The sequence below is a fragment of the Thermobia domestica genome, chromosome 12 (genome assembly GCF_964235325.1).
Source record: "Thermobia domestica chromosome 12, izTheDome1.hap1.1, whole genome shotgun sequence".
Classification (NCBI taxonomy): Eukaryota; Metazoa; Arthropoda; class Insecta; order Zygentoma; family Lepismatidae; genus Thermobia; species Thermobia domestica.
Genome location: NC_137465.1, coordinates 96,623,839 through 96,639,626, shown reverse-complemented (window position 1 = coordinate 96,639,626; position 15,788 = coordinate 96,623,839). Strand labels below are relative to the sequence as shown.

General features: G+C 31.9%; 1 protein-coding gene across 1 annotated transcript; it reads left to right on the top strand.

Moving 5' to 3' along the window:
• The first annotated feature begins 2,515 nt into the window (after window positions 1–2,515).
• LOC145666046 (uncharacterized) lies at window positions 2,516–15,698 on the top strand. Its single transcript, XM_081733145.1, has 5 exons — window positions 2,516–2,646; window positions 10,233–10,336; window positions 11,455–11,537; window positions 12,008–12,096; window positions 14,460–15,698. The coding sequence occupies exon 5, from the start codon at window positions 14,460–14,462 to the stop codon at window positions 15,696–15,698; it is 1,239 nt and encodes a 412-aa protein (XP_081589271.1). The 5' UTR covers window positions 2,516–2,646; window positions 10,233–10,336; window positions 11,455–11,537; window positions 12,008–12,096.
• Window positions 15,699–15,788: the final 90 nt, after the last annotated feature.

The following is a 15,788-nucleotide window of genomic DNA, read 5'->3' as shown; positions in this document are numbered from 1 at the left end:
TTTGTACGTTTAAGACCGTATCTCTGGCAACACTAATACACTAGCTGTTAGCAAATAACAAACAAGAGATAAAATTCAGGGAAAAATGAACGCTTTCTGTGTGTCGGGGGGGGGGGGAAGACGAAAAAGCAATCCCTTTCTGCACGTTTTCCTTTCTCCTCACAAGTACAACTTTGCAATAACTTATCAGATAAAAAAGTTGTTTGACTAGTTTGGCTGCAAGAAGGAATCATTGCAGAGGTGAAGGAACCGAACTGTCCATCACTACTTTTGATAATACCCGAAACTTCGATAATACTCGAAATTTCGATAATGCCCGAAATGTCGATAATACCCGAAACTTCGATAATACCCGAAACTTTGATAATACTCGAAACTTTGATAATACTCGAAACTTCGATAATACCCGAAATTTCGATAATACTCGAAATTTCGATAATACCCGAAACTTCGATAATACTCGAAATGTCGATAATACCCGAAACTTCGATAATACCCGAAACTTCGATAATACTCGAAATTTCGATAATACCCGAAACTTCGATAATACTCGAAATTTCGATAATACCCGAAACTTCGATAATTTCAAATACTCGAAAAGTTTCGAGTAACCGATGACAACTCGATAAATTTTCAGTCCCGAAGTTCGATAGGTCCTCAGCCTTATCGAACACCCGTAACATTGCCTGAGTAGGTAAGGGGAACATATCTAAAGAAAATGGTAATTAGTTTTTCTAATTGAAGTCGTGAAAGAGTATGACGTATGTAATTATTTTGGATTGATAACGCGTGGCAGATGGTGCCGTTGGCGCCATTACTGTCTGGTTATGCCGCGACTTTCCTTTATACTTTTGCCGCCTGCCCGCTTTGTATATATGCCGCTCGGTAGCCGTGGACGCTAATGGTATTTTTCTTTTATAGATAATGGCACACTTTGTATATTACCGACTGCCGCGTTGTATTGAACGTTAGCTTTTCGCTGGCGCCATTATTGTCGCGAGTTTTTTAGCCCCGCCCACTTTGTATATTTGCCGCCTGCCCGACAGCCGTGGACGCTAATGGTATTTTTGGCACACTTTGTATGTGTACCCAATACTTTAACTTAAGTAAGAAGACAAGTTACCTTTGATATCACCACTGATGTTTTTTTTGACGTAGCACTCCGATGACACATGAACCGCACAGATCGTGGTCTTATGATTCCGGAGTTTTTTTTTAAATTTTTAATTATTTGTAGAATGAACTTGATTTTTTCCGAACAACTTAGAATTATTTATTGTTACAATAACATTTTCATATATTATAATTATTTAGGAACAAATAGTTGAGCTATTTAAGTACGTGGAATTATAAATACTGGAAATTACAGTATAAAAATATTTGATATTTTTTACGGTACAGCGGTGACAACGGTTTACGATACGTTGCTGAAAGAAAATTAAAGACAAACCAGCTATGCATCTTTCTTTGTGTGTTAATACTTTCAAAGATAAATTTCTCTTTGCGTATAAGGAGCTGGCGACATCATGTGGCAGATATTTGTACTACAATGAGTCGGAGAATGAGACAAGATATATGACCTGTTTGAAATGAACCCTTAGCAATAGGTTTTGGTGTGATTGAAGCGGAATATTCGTTGATATTGGAAATTTGGAACTCAGCCTTGAAAGCATGTGGAACATATTTATTTTTAAAATGTCATTTACCTCTAATTGAAATACAGCTTGTTGAAATATTATTTTTGATGGTTGTGTCTATTCTGATGTACACAAGAACTATAAAATATTTTTGAAATGAGGACGGTTGACGAGTTATAAATGTAGACAGTATCTGATTAATAGCCACAAATGTTGAAATAAATACATGCTTTGATTTTTAGTGCTATTTTCTGAACCTCTATGGGACTTTCTCTTATAGATGAAATTATTTGAAGTGATGCGACAATGACTGATATTATCTAAAAGAACCACTTTATGGCGACTCTTTAGATATTTTAAGATTTACTTATGTGAAGATATTTATGTCTGTAAGACGCCTCTAATTGTGTACCAATAGACGATTTGAAAGGAATGGCCACTAAAGGTTACTTTGATGGAATGCTAGTTAAGGAAAGAAAGTGCTATGTATACTGGGGTCATTATTTACAGAGGTTATTGCCATGTAATCAGTAAACGGTTTCCACAATTTTCTCTTTTAAGTGCAATCTTATTTTGGAATAACATGCTGGCTAGAAATAAAATAAATAAATTGGTTAACTGTTTGCTTAACCCAAAAACTAGGACAAGGCAGGAGACTGACCCCTCATTTATTATATCTGATGAAAATGCATGAGGAAATCAGATTTTATCTATTTTTTTAAAAAAAATAAGCATAATGGTAGAAAGCTGAAAGATATTTTGTAACTAATCATAGATAGGAGAAGGGAGGGCAGGTAAATGAACTTATGCTTTGACGGAATTGAGGTGGCTTTATAAATACATGACCGACCATAGCCGATTTATTATTTGGGTAGTACTGCGCTTGGTATAGAGAAGATTTTATTGTGTGGTCGTATTAGAATTTATTGGTGTTCTAGTTTTGGTGTTTGATTTCTGCAGATAGGTGTATTGACATTGAAGATTGTTTCAGCGCTTATGCAGAATTAAGGTAAGAAAACTTTAGCTAATTTTGTACATAGAAAATATAGAATTAAATATTGCAAAGATTGATTGATTCATGAAACTGATATTTCGTTTTAAACTTTGTTTTATTAAAAGAGATTTGTTTCACTATGTTGATTGTACTTAAGTTTGAGTTTATAGATCTGTTTAGCACCGATTTTTTTTTAAATGAAACGAACAAACTAATAAACAATGGAAAGCAAAGCTGAATATTACTTTGTAGGAATAAAAGAATTAATAGCCGAAGGCACATACGCTAAAAAGTTTAGCAGTAAAGAAGCTCTATTATTATTATTATTATTATTATTATTATTATTATTATTATTATTATTATTATTATTATTATTATTATTGAGCTGGAATTTTGCACATTTTGAGCTTAATTTCAAACTTGTTTTCCGTTTTGGAGATTTTTCTATTTTATTATTGTGCAGTACAGAATTGAATCAAAGTTGTAGGAAACATTATTTGTTGAAGTGATTTATTGGAGTTTACTAGTGTGAAATGCGTATTTATCACGTTGGTGTTTAAGGTTTTCTAACTAGGAATCAATTTGAGATTATATATAAAGAGAGATTCCTTCGTTTTGCGAAAAAAGGATTAATTGCAAGAATATTATCTTATTTGGTTGTTTTTCAGTGCCTTTATCATCATTACGTTTGTTTTCCTTATTTTGTAATATGACCATTAAATTATGATGTCAAGTCTAGTGAATTACATTTAGGATGTTTCCTTATAGTCATCGAATACTAAGCTTTTTATTGTTGATTTTACATACTGATAGTATAAAGTATTGACTTTATATGAAATGGTGGCATTGCCAATGTTACAGGAATTGGTGCGTGACAGAATAATTAAATTTAAAGGGTTTGAATTATAAAATTTTGTGAGTATCCAGCGAGTTGGTAGCAGTAAAAATAAAGAATGTCCAGCTAGGGACAAGTCATGAGATGTAATTGTAGAATAATTTCCATTAACATCTAGATGCTTTACACCGCATAATGAGAGGAGTCTACGCTTATTGACCGTAATGTTATTTCTTATATTAGCTTTGTAATTGAATTTTATTTTCCCACTTAGATCTTTTGGATTATAACTCATCGAAAATGTACTTTTTCAATTTTACGGTTATTGAGTAAAATTACGTTTAAAGTCCAAGATAATACATAGAGTTCATTTAGAACTGTGGCTATATGAAGTATAGCTTAGCGTTGCTTCCCCATTGGTGGGTTTCCCACAACTAGGACGTGTATGTTAATTGATTAGTAAGAAACAAGCTTTATTATTACTTTTAACAGCTAGGCTATAGGAGACACGGACCTATATTTTATTATTATATTCCTGAACCACAGGAAGTAACATGGGGGATCTCCACCGTGTTAAAGCCGTATATGATACTCCGAGAAAACTTTAATACTTTATAGATGTTATTTCTTTTGGACGCATATAAAATTAAATTTATGGGGAGCAGCTTAAATGAAAGTAGAAATCGCGTAGAGCGAAATAACAGTTTTTAATTTATTGGATGTCATAGAGTGAAGCAAAGCGAATAGATTCATAACTGCTGTAATAGCGTAATACAGTTAATATTGACACTTAACGACATTGGATAGAGTGTATGAACTAAGTTATTACTTTTTTAATGGGTGGCGAAACATAAGTTTCAAAGTTATGGCTATTTAAGACATGAACCTCCAACGGTGTAATTATATGAGGCATATATTATTGAATTAGTAGCGCCGCTTTGTTTGGTTTGAGATTCTAAAGACTGTTAGTAATTTTAAAAACGGACGGCACACACGTTTTTTTTTTTTTTTAAGTTTTGGAGAACAAATTTAAAGAATTCTCTCACTTTGTTTACTGCATTATAATGTTTTAAGTCACTTGAGGAAAAACTAACACTTATAATGATTTGAGGAATAATTCCGACTTTGCAATTATAGTTGCTAAGTTATGAAGGAAATGGTGGTTATTTTGATCCATTAAAATAGATAGAACCTCGAAAAAATCTATGGACATTGTTATAATGCCCTAACTTGCCTTTGAAGTAAGCACTCTATCACTGATTTCCCCACAATTAAAGAAATATAGGAAATATTTTGGTATGAGGACAAATTGATTAATACTAAGACTATATAAAGGAGTAGTTGTACTGATTTGGTATTTAGATTAATTACATTGTATTTTAGTTTGTAGATTACATTTTATTAAGAAATAATGATGATTACAGGGTCCGTAGACACAATTTCAGATACAACGAGTTATAGTACTCTTGAATTTTGTTTGTAGCGTACTATTTGACTTTATTGAAACTAGTATTTCCTGAAACTAAATTTGATTTGTACTCGATTGAGTTTCAATATTATTATTGGAAACATAATTTTATATCAGAATCATCAAATTAGCTATTAGTTCCGTATTTATGGAAAATAAGTTGAACAGTATACATAAATTGTTTTTTTTTAGCAGCCTTGTTTACAGTAATATTTGAATATTACCGTACCCGATTTGTTTTATATTTATTTTCGTTTGATAATACAAATGAGAAAATGTTTAGATGGACAAAAAAAAAATTTTAAATGAAATTTTTTAATTAACAAATAGAGTCTTTAGCTTCCTTAAAATATTTGATGCCGGCGAGAAATGTTATAGCACTCCTCAATACTTGTAAGGTTGATTAGTGGGATGTTCAGGACAATACTTAGAAATACGTATAGAATTGGAATTAAGAATTTTAGATTTCTAGGCTACCTTGGATAATGACTTATTTGAGGACATGCCGAAACTTGTATATTTTGACATTTAAAATGCTTAGCGTACACCGGGTTTAACTATATAGGGAACGATACCAAACATATTTAATAGAAAAGTGCCTGAAATGTTATGTAGACTAGATAAGCACTTATGTACCGCTGGATTGCATACAACCAGGGATACTACCATATCTCAACTTATTCTTTGAAATTTATTATTATACTGAGATGACATATTTTAGTTTAGCGTCCCACAATTATGACTTTCGAAAAATACTCACCAATTTTCTTTCAAATGTAAGCCAAAGGCGGGGTGGGGTCCCACCACAATTTATATAAGATTTAAAATTGTTATGAAATTACTTGATCGGACATGGACACTAAGACCGGACACTAAGATTGGGGGAGAGGGAATTTTGTATGTACTTGTTAGAGGATCAGTATCTTTCAGTTTATGGTGATTATGAGAAAATGAAAAATGAAATGAAATCTTTGAGTCCCATGGTTATGCCGGTTAGGCTAAAGGAGACGGTAATGATGAGTAATGAATGAAAAAGGTGGAATGAAGAAAGTGGGAGGAAACGGGAAAACACGGAGAAAAAACCCATTTACACGAGGCTGTCCACTACAAAGTTTACTTGGAGGGAGCAGGGTTTGAACCCGGGACCCCAAACACCGTAGGTGAATGCTCTACCACTTTTTAAACTTCCTGACTTATTTCCTACTTTAACCACTTTTCAAACTACTAGGCACGACAGGGACACGAACACAGAAACATCGAGGACAGTTAAAATTCCATCCTTGCTACTACAGAGGGACTCGATCCCCCAATTGGCTTTACCTCACAATTATTAGCCTAACGCCTCAGACCGCTCGGCTACACCCACCGGCTCACTGAACCATCGCGGTCCCTTATGAGAAATGATTTTTATATTGATTTGCTTTACAAAGAAAGCTGTTGAAATAGTATATAAAAAAGTGGCAGGAAACCCACGATTACGCTGATTGTTTACTACAATTTATACAAAACACTTGTTTTTGTCATGAGAACGCTACAGGATTTGTTGAACCAAGAATTCATAGCACTGCCCCCAACAATTTTACTATTGAGTATGGCATACATTCGAGTTAAATGGACGCAATTTTCACTATAAGTAGGATACGCATTTAATTAGAAGATTTCAATATAATCAGAGGCGAAAGAACTGTACGCTGTTAATATTCGTGAAAGTATGAGGAGTAGTCAATATGAATAATAGAAGCAGAAACACTTGTTTCAATTCAATGTGAATACTATTGTTCAAGACACTGACACATGCGAAACTAAGAAAAAATCGGTTCATTATTTGTTCAACTTATATTTGCAGATAGGACCAAGTTATTGATATTGTTAGAAAATATAGCTGATACATTGTAAAGACTCATTTTCATGCTAACAATAATAATGATTAAATTTAGGCATCCCTTTTTCTTATAAATAGTCACTAATTTAGTTCAAAGTAGAATGCTTACCCTGGAACCCTACATTAGATAAATGCTTACCCAATGAGAGTCTACGTATATGGAAACTTAATGTATATGTAACAGAAAGTATCTAATTAAAAGTAAATCTGTATTAGTTGAGTCCGCTACATATGTATTTACCTTGGGTTCTTAAGTAACTAAGTTTTGAAGTACAGATTCTTTATATATGTAAAAACACATGATCGTTGAAACTACATGAACTCCTATTATTACTACAGCTATTGCTACTCCCACTACCACTACTACTACTACTACTACCATCGCTACTACCGACTACTAGTATTACCACTGTCGCCGCCACTAGTGCCATTAGTATTTTACCCGTACTATTATTGCTACTACTACCCCCTACTACTAGTACTACTATTGCTACTCCCACTACTACTATTACTACTACTACTACTACTATTAGTACTACTGCTATCGCTACTACTACTACCGACTACTAGTATTACCACTGTCACCGCCACTAGTGCCACTAGTATTCTATCAGTACTATCATTGCTACTACTACTACTACTAGTATTACCATCACTACTGCTACTAATACGCTATCAGCACTACCACTGCTACTACTACTACCACTACTACCCCTACTACTAGTACTACCAGATTTTTATCAGTACTACTATTATTAGTATTACTCTTACTACTACTACTATTAGTACTACCGCTACCGCTACTACTACTACAACCTTTACTACTATTACAGACTAGTATTACCACTGTTAGCCACTACTGCTATTAGTATTCTACCACTACTACTACTACTAGTATTACCACTGCCACAATTACTACTGCTACTAATACTCTATTAGTACTACTACTGCTACTACTACTATTATCGCTACTTCCGCTACTACTACCACTACTATTACTACTACTACTACCGCTACTACTACTCCTATTGGTTGCATGTGAACTATCGAATATCGATTACTACTTGTTGCTTTGTGGTTATTTCTTTGTTCCGCTTGTAATCTAACCTTCTTTCTTCTACTACCATGTAAACTTTTCCATGTATGCCTCTTTTTTCTTTCTTTGCCTGTATCCCCATTTTTTCTAATCAAAGTTTCTTTTCTTTGTGTTTTTCTCTAACTATTTTCACCTTTTTGTACTATTTGTACCTATTTCTATTTTACTCTTTCCTTGATCGGCTTCTAAATTCCCCGTTTCTTTCGGTGGTTTATCTCTATTGAATATTTCTCTTTTTTTCTCATGTATGTCTATCTTTTTTAGAGAATAATATGATGAAGTAGATAAAAAACTAAGTAAAATTCCTTTAACAACCCATCTCTTACAGATTAGTATCTTCTCTTGCTTGAGTTTGACTCCTTTTTATGTAACCTATGCTATTCCAACTTATTGTGTGCTACCCTAATTTTGATGGGCTTCCAATTTTATATAAATTACATCCTGATTTGCTCTTTCTTTGGTATCTTTCCAACTACGTTTTAGCTAACATATTCTTGCTTTTGTCCACCCACCTTTACTTGTTATGTAATATATCTGTCCTTTGTTTCATGGTATGAATCGCTAAATATTTTCTTTCTGTTGTTGTACTACATGATTTCCTCTTTTACTTTGCTGCCGCTACTTTTATTCCTGCCGTTATTGTACTGAACTAAATTTATTTTATTGTATTTGTGCTTTGCCTCAGTCGTCAATTGCCAATGACTTACAATACTTAATAAACGCCAATACGGTCATGATCTGAATAATTTGTTTTGAATTATTTTAAACTTTAAGATCTAGTCTGCAGCTAAGCTTTAACTAACTCTATGGTCTATGGAACCCGGAGGTTCACAGAAGCTCTCCACTGACTTTTATTCTTGCATCAATTTTTACTTTGTATTCCAATCTCTGGGAGATCCATCTTAATATTTTCCTCCCATTTGCGCCTAGAATTTCCGAATGGTTGTTTTGCCGACTGGTCTTCCAGTCAAGAGTTTGAAAGCGTTTTTTTCATTTTAGCTACATGATTTGCTCGCCTAGACTTGAATTGACGATCATAATGTTGGGTAAAACCGTATAAATTATGTAGTTCCTCGTTATAAAGTTTCCGCCATTTTCCATTTCCGAGGACTGAATATTCGTCTTAGGATCTTGTTTTCAAATACTTTTTAGTTTATGTTCTTCCCTCAGAGTAAGTGACAGTGTTTTGCAGCCACACAGAACAACAACTAAGCTTTAAATGTTTCCTAAACTCTAAACTTAAGCTCATGTTCTGCTTTTACTTGCTAACTAATTAGTTCGCTACTTCTTAATTAATGCTAAACCAGTACGGATTTTAACTATTGCATACTCAAGTTTTTTCATATCCTAAACTAAGCTTAAGCTATTTGAAAAGTTTTCTGCCTCCCTGTTTGCTATTATATGTCTGTTACCAATTCTATTATTAGATCTCTCTTAGAATTTTCAATTGTGCTCCTCTTTGTAGATGATTATAAGATTGGTGTATGGGTTCCTTATTGTGCTAGCATTATATATTTCTTAATCTGCTTGAGTACTATTCTATTGTGTTTAGCATCCTTTTTGCTTGGCTTCTACTGGTATTTACTATTATTAGCACTACTACTTGTATTTTTCAAGATGTTTGTCTGTTATTCTATTATAACTTCTTTAACCTAACCCAAACTATTTGACATTAGCTATCATATGTCTTTTATCTTTCTGTATATAGCAGAAGCTTTCTGTTTGTGTATAATCCAAATTTGTTGTTTTGTCTTTATGCATGTTTTCTTCTTATGCCTGCCATTGTTTTTTCTTTGTATTGTTTTTTGTACTCTGTTTTCGTAGACGTTTTTTATAAATGTTTCCTTTAGGTTTCTCGTAGCTTATCAAAACTCCATTGACATCTCCTGTATACCTTTTATTGCCACCTCTTCCTAGTATCTTATAGTACTGATATTTGAAAATTTAATTCTAACAGAACCAAATGATTTATACATATTTCAGAAATATATATCTTTAGATACACTCAATATCTATCTTATATAAGGCATACCATATACTATACTAACATATAAGATAGATATAGATATATCTCTAATATAAATATATATCAATAGATAGATATAGTTATAGATATAGATATAGATACATATAGATATATAGTTATAGATAGATATAAATATAGTTATAGATATAGATAGATATATATAGCTATATATAGATATATAGTTATAGATAGATATAGATATAGTTATATCTCTAATGTAAATATAGATATATAGTTAGGTATAAGTTTTAATACTACAACATATGCTCTAACACATGTTATGTTATATTTTAGGTTACCCTTTTGTGGCAATACCATTATTACTGGTGTAGTACTAAAAGTATCGAGAAGTACCAACCAAAAGTACCAGAGGAGCAAGATATTTTCTGCTACCAAAGGTATTTTTTTTTATTCCTTTGTACTTAAATAGACCATTTATGTTGGTGCAAGAATATTATTGAAAATAATACGAAATAGTAAAATAAGAAATTTTTGTAAGTTTCGCAGCGTAGCTGCTCTGAGCTTGTGTACCAAGCAATCAAATTTAAGGTAACAAAGAGTTTGCACAGCAAACGAACGAATAAAATGATCGCAGCATAGCTGCTCTTACGAGTATTCTCTGGCATACGAACCAATAAAAAAAATAAGATTTTTTTTGTAAGTTTCGCAGCGTAGCTGCTCTTACGACTTTCTAATTTTAAAAAACGAGCTTAGTTAGTATTTTCGAAACAAATAATTAACATGGAACTTCTAATGAAGTGATTGAACAAAAAAGCAAATGATCCAATAAAATAAAATAACACGAACGAATAAAATAATCACACTGTAAGTGTTCTTAGGAGTATGCTTTAGCATACGATCCAATAAAAAAGAAGTTTTCGTAGAAAACGATCCGTCAAAGTTAAAAAAGAACATTGAAAGAACAGGTAGAAATAGTTAAACATATAAAAAAGGAACATTGAAAGAACAAGTAGAAATAGTCAAACATATAAGAAAGAACATTGAAAGACCAAATAGAAATAGTCAAATATATAAAAAAGGTTAGCTTAAGTTATGTTGAGTTAGTTTGATTAAACATTCTAATATTCACAGTATAGTTGTTCCGAGTAATTTACAAGTTCTCAAATTAAATTTGTTCTTTACAATTTTAAAAAACGAGTTTGTGTAACAGACGAGAGAATAAATAATTAATATTTCGGAACATCTTTAGTATGTTCACACGAAGTGTTCGAGTAATTTATTAGGAGAGGTTAAATGAATAAGGAGCTTCTTATGGAAGCGATCCATTATTAAAATTACGACTTTCTATAAGAAAGGAGAATATAAAAATAAGATACGATCCAATAAAAAATAAGAAATTTTTTGTAAGTTCACACTGTAAGTGTTCTGAGCTTGTGTACCAAGCGAAATAATAAAAATAAGATACGAACCAATAAAAAAATAAGAAGTGAATCATAAAAAAAATGATTAGGAAAATAAATTACAAGTGTTACTTAGTAATGTTTCATTGTTTCAGGGCAACTCATTGGAGGCAGCTAATTGCAGTAAAAGTGGCAGCGGAATTAAGAATTCCAAAGTATCAAAGTTCACAGAAGTAAAGTAAGTATCATTGACAACACTTAATAATTTATGCTTAAGAAATTTTTTGTAAGTTCACAGCGTAGCTGCTTTGAGCTTGTGTAGCATGCAGATTACTTTTGAAAGAATTATTTTGCATTATTTCATTTGTCATAGCGTGCATTATTTGTAACATGCTGATTACTTTATGAAAGAATTATTTTGCATCACTTATTTTTGAGAACCTAAATTTCTTTTGCGTAACGTTTTTTGTTAACAGCTGATACATTTTTTCTTGCATACATTTTTTCTTTGAATTTATTTTTTTCTTCACATGTAAGTTTTTTTTAGCATGCAGTTTTGTTAACACCGCTTAAAACTTTTTTTGTAGCACGCAACATAGTTAAATTTTTGCAAATTAATTTCTACAGTTTAGTAATACACATTTTCAATTTTTTTATACTGAAATATAATTTCATGTAAAGTAATATTGTCTTTCTTTATTATTACAGCATTCAAGTGTTTCATCCTCAAGTGTGAATTTACCACTTCTCGACATCTAAGAACATTTAGATAAGGATTTCTTGTTTTGCCAGCGGCGGTAAGTGTTCATATACATTTTTTTTGTTAAATAGAAATAAAAATATTTGTTACTTACATAAATGAATTAATAAAAACATTATTTTAATCTAATGAAAAATCAAATATAAAGAGTATATAAGAATTATTACACAAAAATAACATAATTTTGAAGAATTGAATATTACAATTAACACTTTCATGAACGTGTGCAGAAAAAAATTTTTTCAAAACATTTTTTATTTTCAAAGTTACACTTTTTGTTTACAAATTGCATTTTTTAATTTTAAAACTGCATCTTTGTTTTTTAAACTTGTATTTTTTAATTTTGTATAATGTAAATACGTATAACAATTTCAGAGTATCGACACAAGTAAATTAGAAATATGAAAAGTTTTACTAATACAAGACATTTTTCATTTTATCAGTTAGAATATAAATGGCTATCAAAGTAGAAGATACAAATATTATTAACACTTACTTAATGAAAACTAACATTACAAGTGAATAATATTTTTAGTAATAAATAAATAAATCATGTGTTACAAAATACATTAAAACAGAATTTAAAAAATTGTATTATAAAAAACTACATTATCAGAAAAATATTTAATGTGTGTTACTTTTGTTTACTTATACATTTGATGTTACTTTACAATTTTAATTCGTACGCTTCCTATAAAGTGAAACTCTGAACAATCTATGATTCTAGTTATTTTATTCGTTCACATGTATAACATGTTCGAACAATATGCGAGTGTACTAAAATAAACTTAGTGTTAATTATTTGTGTGAAAAATAATTGTTAAATGTTTCGAAACTGGTTAAAAGTTGTGAACTGCTAAATAATTTGTTTAAAGTAAATGTGCTTTTTCCTTACCATTCTTCTTTTTTCTTATTTGGTTTCAAGTTTGTTTATTCTCTGCTATTTTTATACTATTGCTATTCTATTAATTTCTTTGTTGTTGTGTTATGTTGCTGTTGGTTGGCCTTTAACTGCGATTTGTAATAATGAACTATCCTAATGCTATCTTTTGCTATTCTTTGTTGAATAGAACTACATTATCTTTAAAATCTGCTATTTCTATGCTATCATTTGTGTAATAATTGGCTTAATTAAACATACTTTTTTCCTAACCTATGTGGATTAATTATCTATATTCTTTAAATCTCTGCTATTTTCTTTGTCTGATAAAGTTCTGATGATTTGGGTCATAAACTGTTCTAAACCTTTTTCTAACCTTGTTTCTTATTTGATTTTTGCTAAACTATTTCTTCTTTGATATGTTTTGTTTACTATGTTATTTATATTAATTTGTGTTTCTGTTTATTACTACTTTGATTTTTTATTGCCAATGTTATTTTGAAATGATTTTTATTCATTGGAATGTTCACATCAGATATGTTCATTTTTTTAAATATGAAAATATTAATGTCCGTGAAAAAATAAATATTCGGAAACATTCGGTTAAGCTCGGAAATCTTTGAAAATGTCACATGACTTTAAATAATACATGTCTGTAAAATAACATTATTACTTTAGAAAATATTTTATGTCGTCTGGGTACGAGATTACAAACTAAATTATTTGGGTACGAGATTACAAACTAATTATTTGGGTACGAAACTTTAAAGTAAATGTATCTGGGTACGAGATTACAAACTAAATGCATTTGGGTACGAGATTACATTTCCGAAAGTATAAATACGGCGCAGCAAGCCGCGGCGAATCAGTATAGAAGACGTTCCTGTTTGTACGTTGTGTGCTGCAATTGCAAAACAGTTAGATAAATATTACAGGATTTTGTCATTTAGTGTTATTGGAAACTGTGAGTGGATTTGCCGGTTCTGTAAAGTGAAAAACTTACGAAGTTATAGTTATCAGGATCTGTCGATAAACATTTAATTATATTTTCAATAAACAGTGTTAGTATAAGATTGATATTTTTCGGCATTCTTCGGCAAACTTCGGAAAATTTCGTTAATGTTCGGAAAACTTCGTGTGGAATTTACAATATTTTCGTGTATATAAGACAAGTAAAATTGAGCGGTCAGTCAGTAGTGAAGAATTATTCAAATTGTAAAGACGTTCCTGGTTTATACTACGTGGTGCAATTAGCCTGAAGAGAATTTTATTACGGCAAACTGTAAACGGGTGATAGCGGAAACTATTGAAGAATTTACCGATAAACTTAGAAATATATCTTCGGTAAACTGAAAGAAAAGTTACGAGATTTATTATTATAGTTAACGGCAAATATTAGTGCAATTATCGATAAGCTTTCAAGTGTATTGTCGGTAAACTTGAAACTGAATTTGTGATTTACAATTATCGTTGTGCGTGAAAAATACTGTGAATTTAGTTGAACATATATTTGATTACAGATGGCACATATGGCATTAATTAAGGAGGCAGAAAATCCGTTGGATCTTCAAATGCAATTTGGATTTGAGGCACCCGAAGTTACATTTTATACTTGGACAAGACTAATAGAAAATTATCATTCCAAGGGGATGCGTGTGTATAATGAGCAATATGATAGGTTATTACGTGCGCTATTACACCATTTTAAGGGTGTGCAGAATGTTATTTTAGCAGGGTGTAAATCCGCAACCGATATCAGTGATCTTTATCGGATAGGATTTTTCCGCAAAGATGATATAAAAAATCAGGCTTGCGAAAAGTTCAAGCAGTTGATATTAGCAGGTAAGACAGATGGCTTATTTGCTGAAGCTGCTGCTGAACTATTAGGTGATCCTGTGAACTTAGCAGAATCAAGTTCTATGAGTTCTGGGGAACCTATAAACTTGCCAGGGCCAAGCTCTGCAAGTTCTGGGGAACCTATAAACTTAGTGGGATCTGGTTCTGTGAGTTCTAAAGATGTGCCTAAGACATTGGATGGTACGGGTGTGCCAAATTTTAAGATTGTAAGGAGTACATCCCGTAATTATGCATACTTCGGGCTAAAGGGGACAGAGCTAACTATTAAGTGTATGGGTTCAAATGGAATCGAAGATCCGGAAAAAAAATATATACAAAATCTGATTGATTTTGTAACGACCCATACATTAAAGGATGTTGACAAGAACACCTTTGTTGGAATAACTATCGAGAGCAGTGCCTCGAAGTTAAATAAACCAATTTATTTGTCATGGCGCAAAAAATCGGAATTAAACCCTGAGGACCTCTTTTCCATAGTGGAAAATACCCTCAACAGTAATGAGGAGTTCCTAATTGGAGGTGACGTTACGTTTAAGGTGCATACTGTGCATCTCCGAAAGGGTAGAGGAAGAAAACGTGAACGAACCATTAAGAAATATCTTCCATTGGGTGAGTTCTTGGAAGATAAATTACTTCCTATGGAAAAGGATGTATACTGCCTCCCAAAGAGTGTGATTCTGGAGATGGCAAGAGTTGATCAAAAATATGCTCAAGTATATGAATTGAAAAAGAACCCAAAACGATTGTTGAAACAGGCAAGGAAATTAGCTATAAAACTAGGAATAAACGCTGCAGATCAAAATGGATGTACTCTAAATGACGTGAAAAAAATACAAAACCACCTTGCACCTAAGTACCAGATCATTCTGTACGAAAGAAATCAAATGACACGGGAATTTTAAGTGATATATCCGGGGATTAATGGTGGTAAGCAAATTTACATTTTATATGAAGATAATCACTACCAACTGATAACTAGTGTACGTAAGCTT

Coding starts and splice junctions, on each gene's coding strand:
- LOC145666046 (XM_081733145.1), top strand. CDS start 14,460: ATGGCACATATGGCATTAATTAAGGAGGCAGAAAATCCGTTGGATCTT.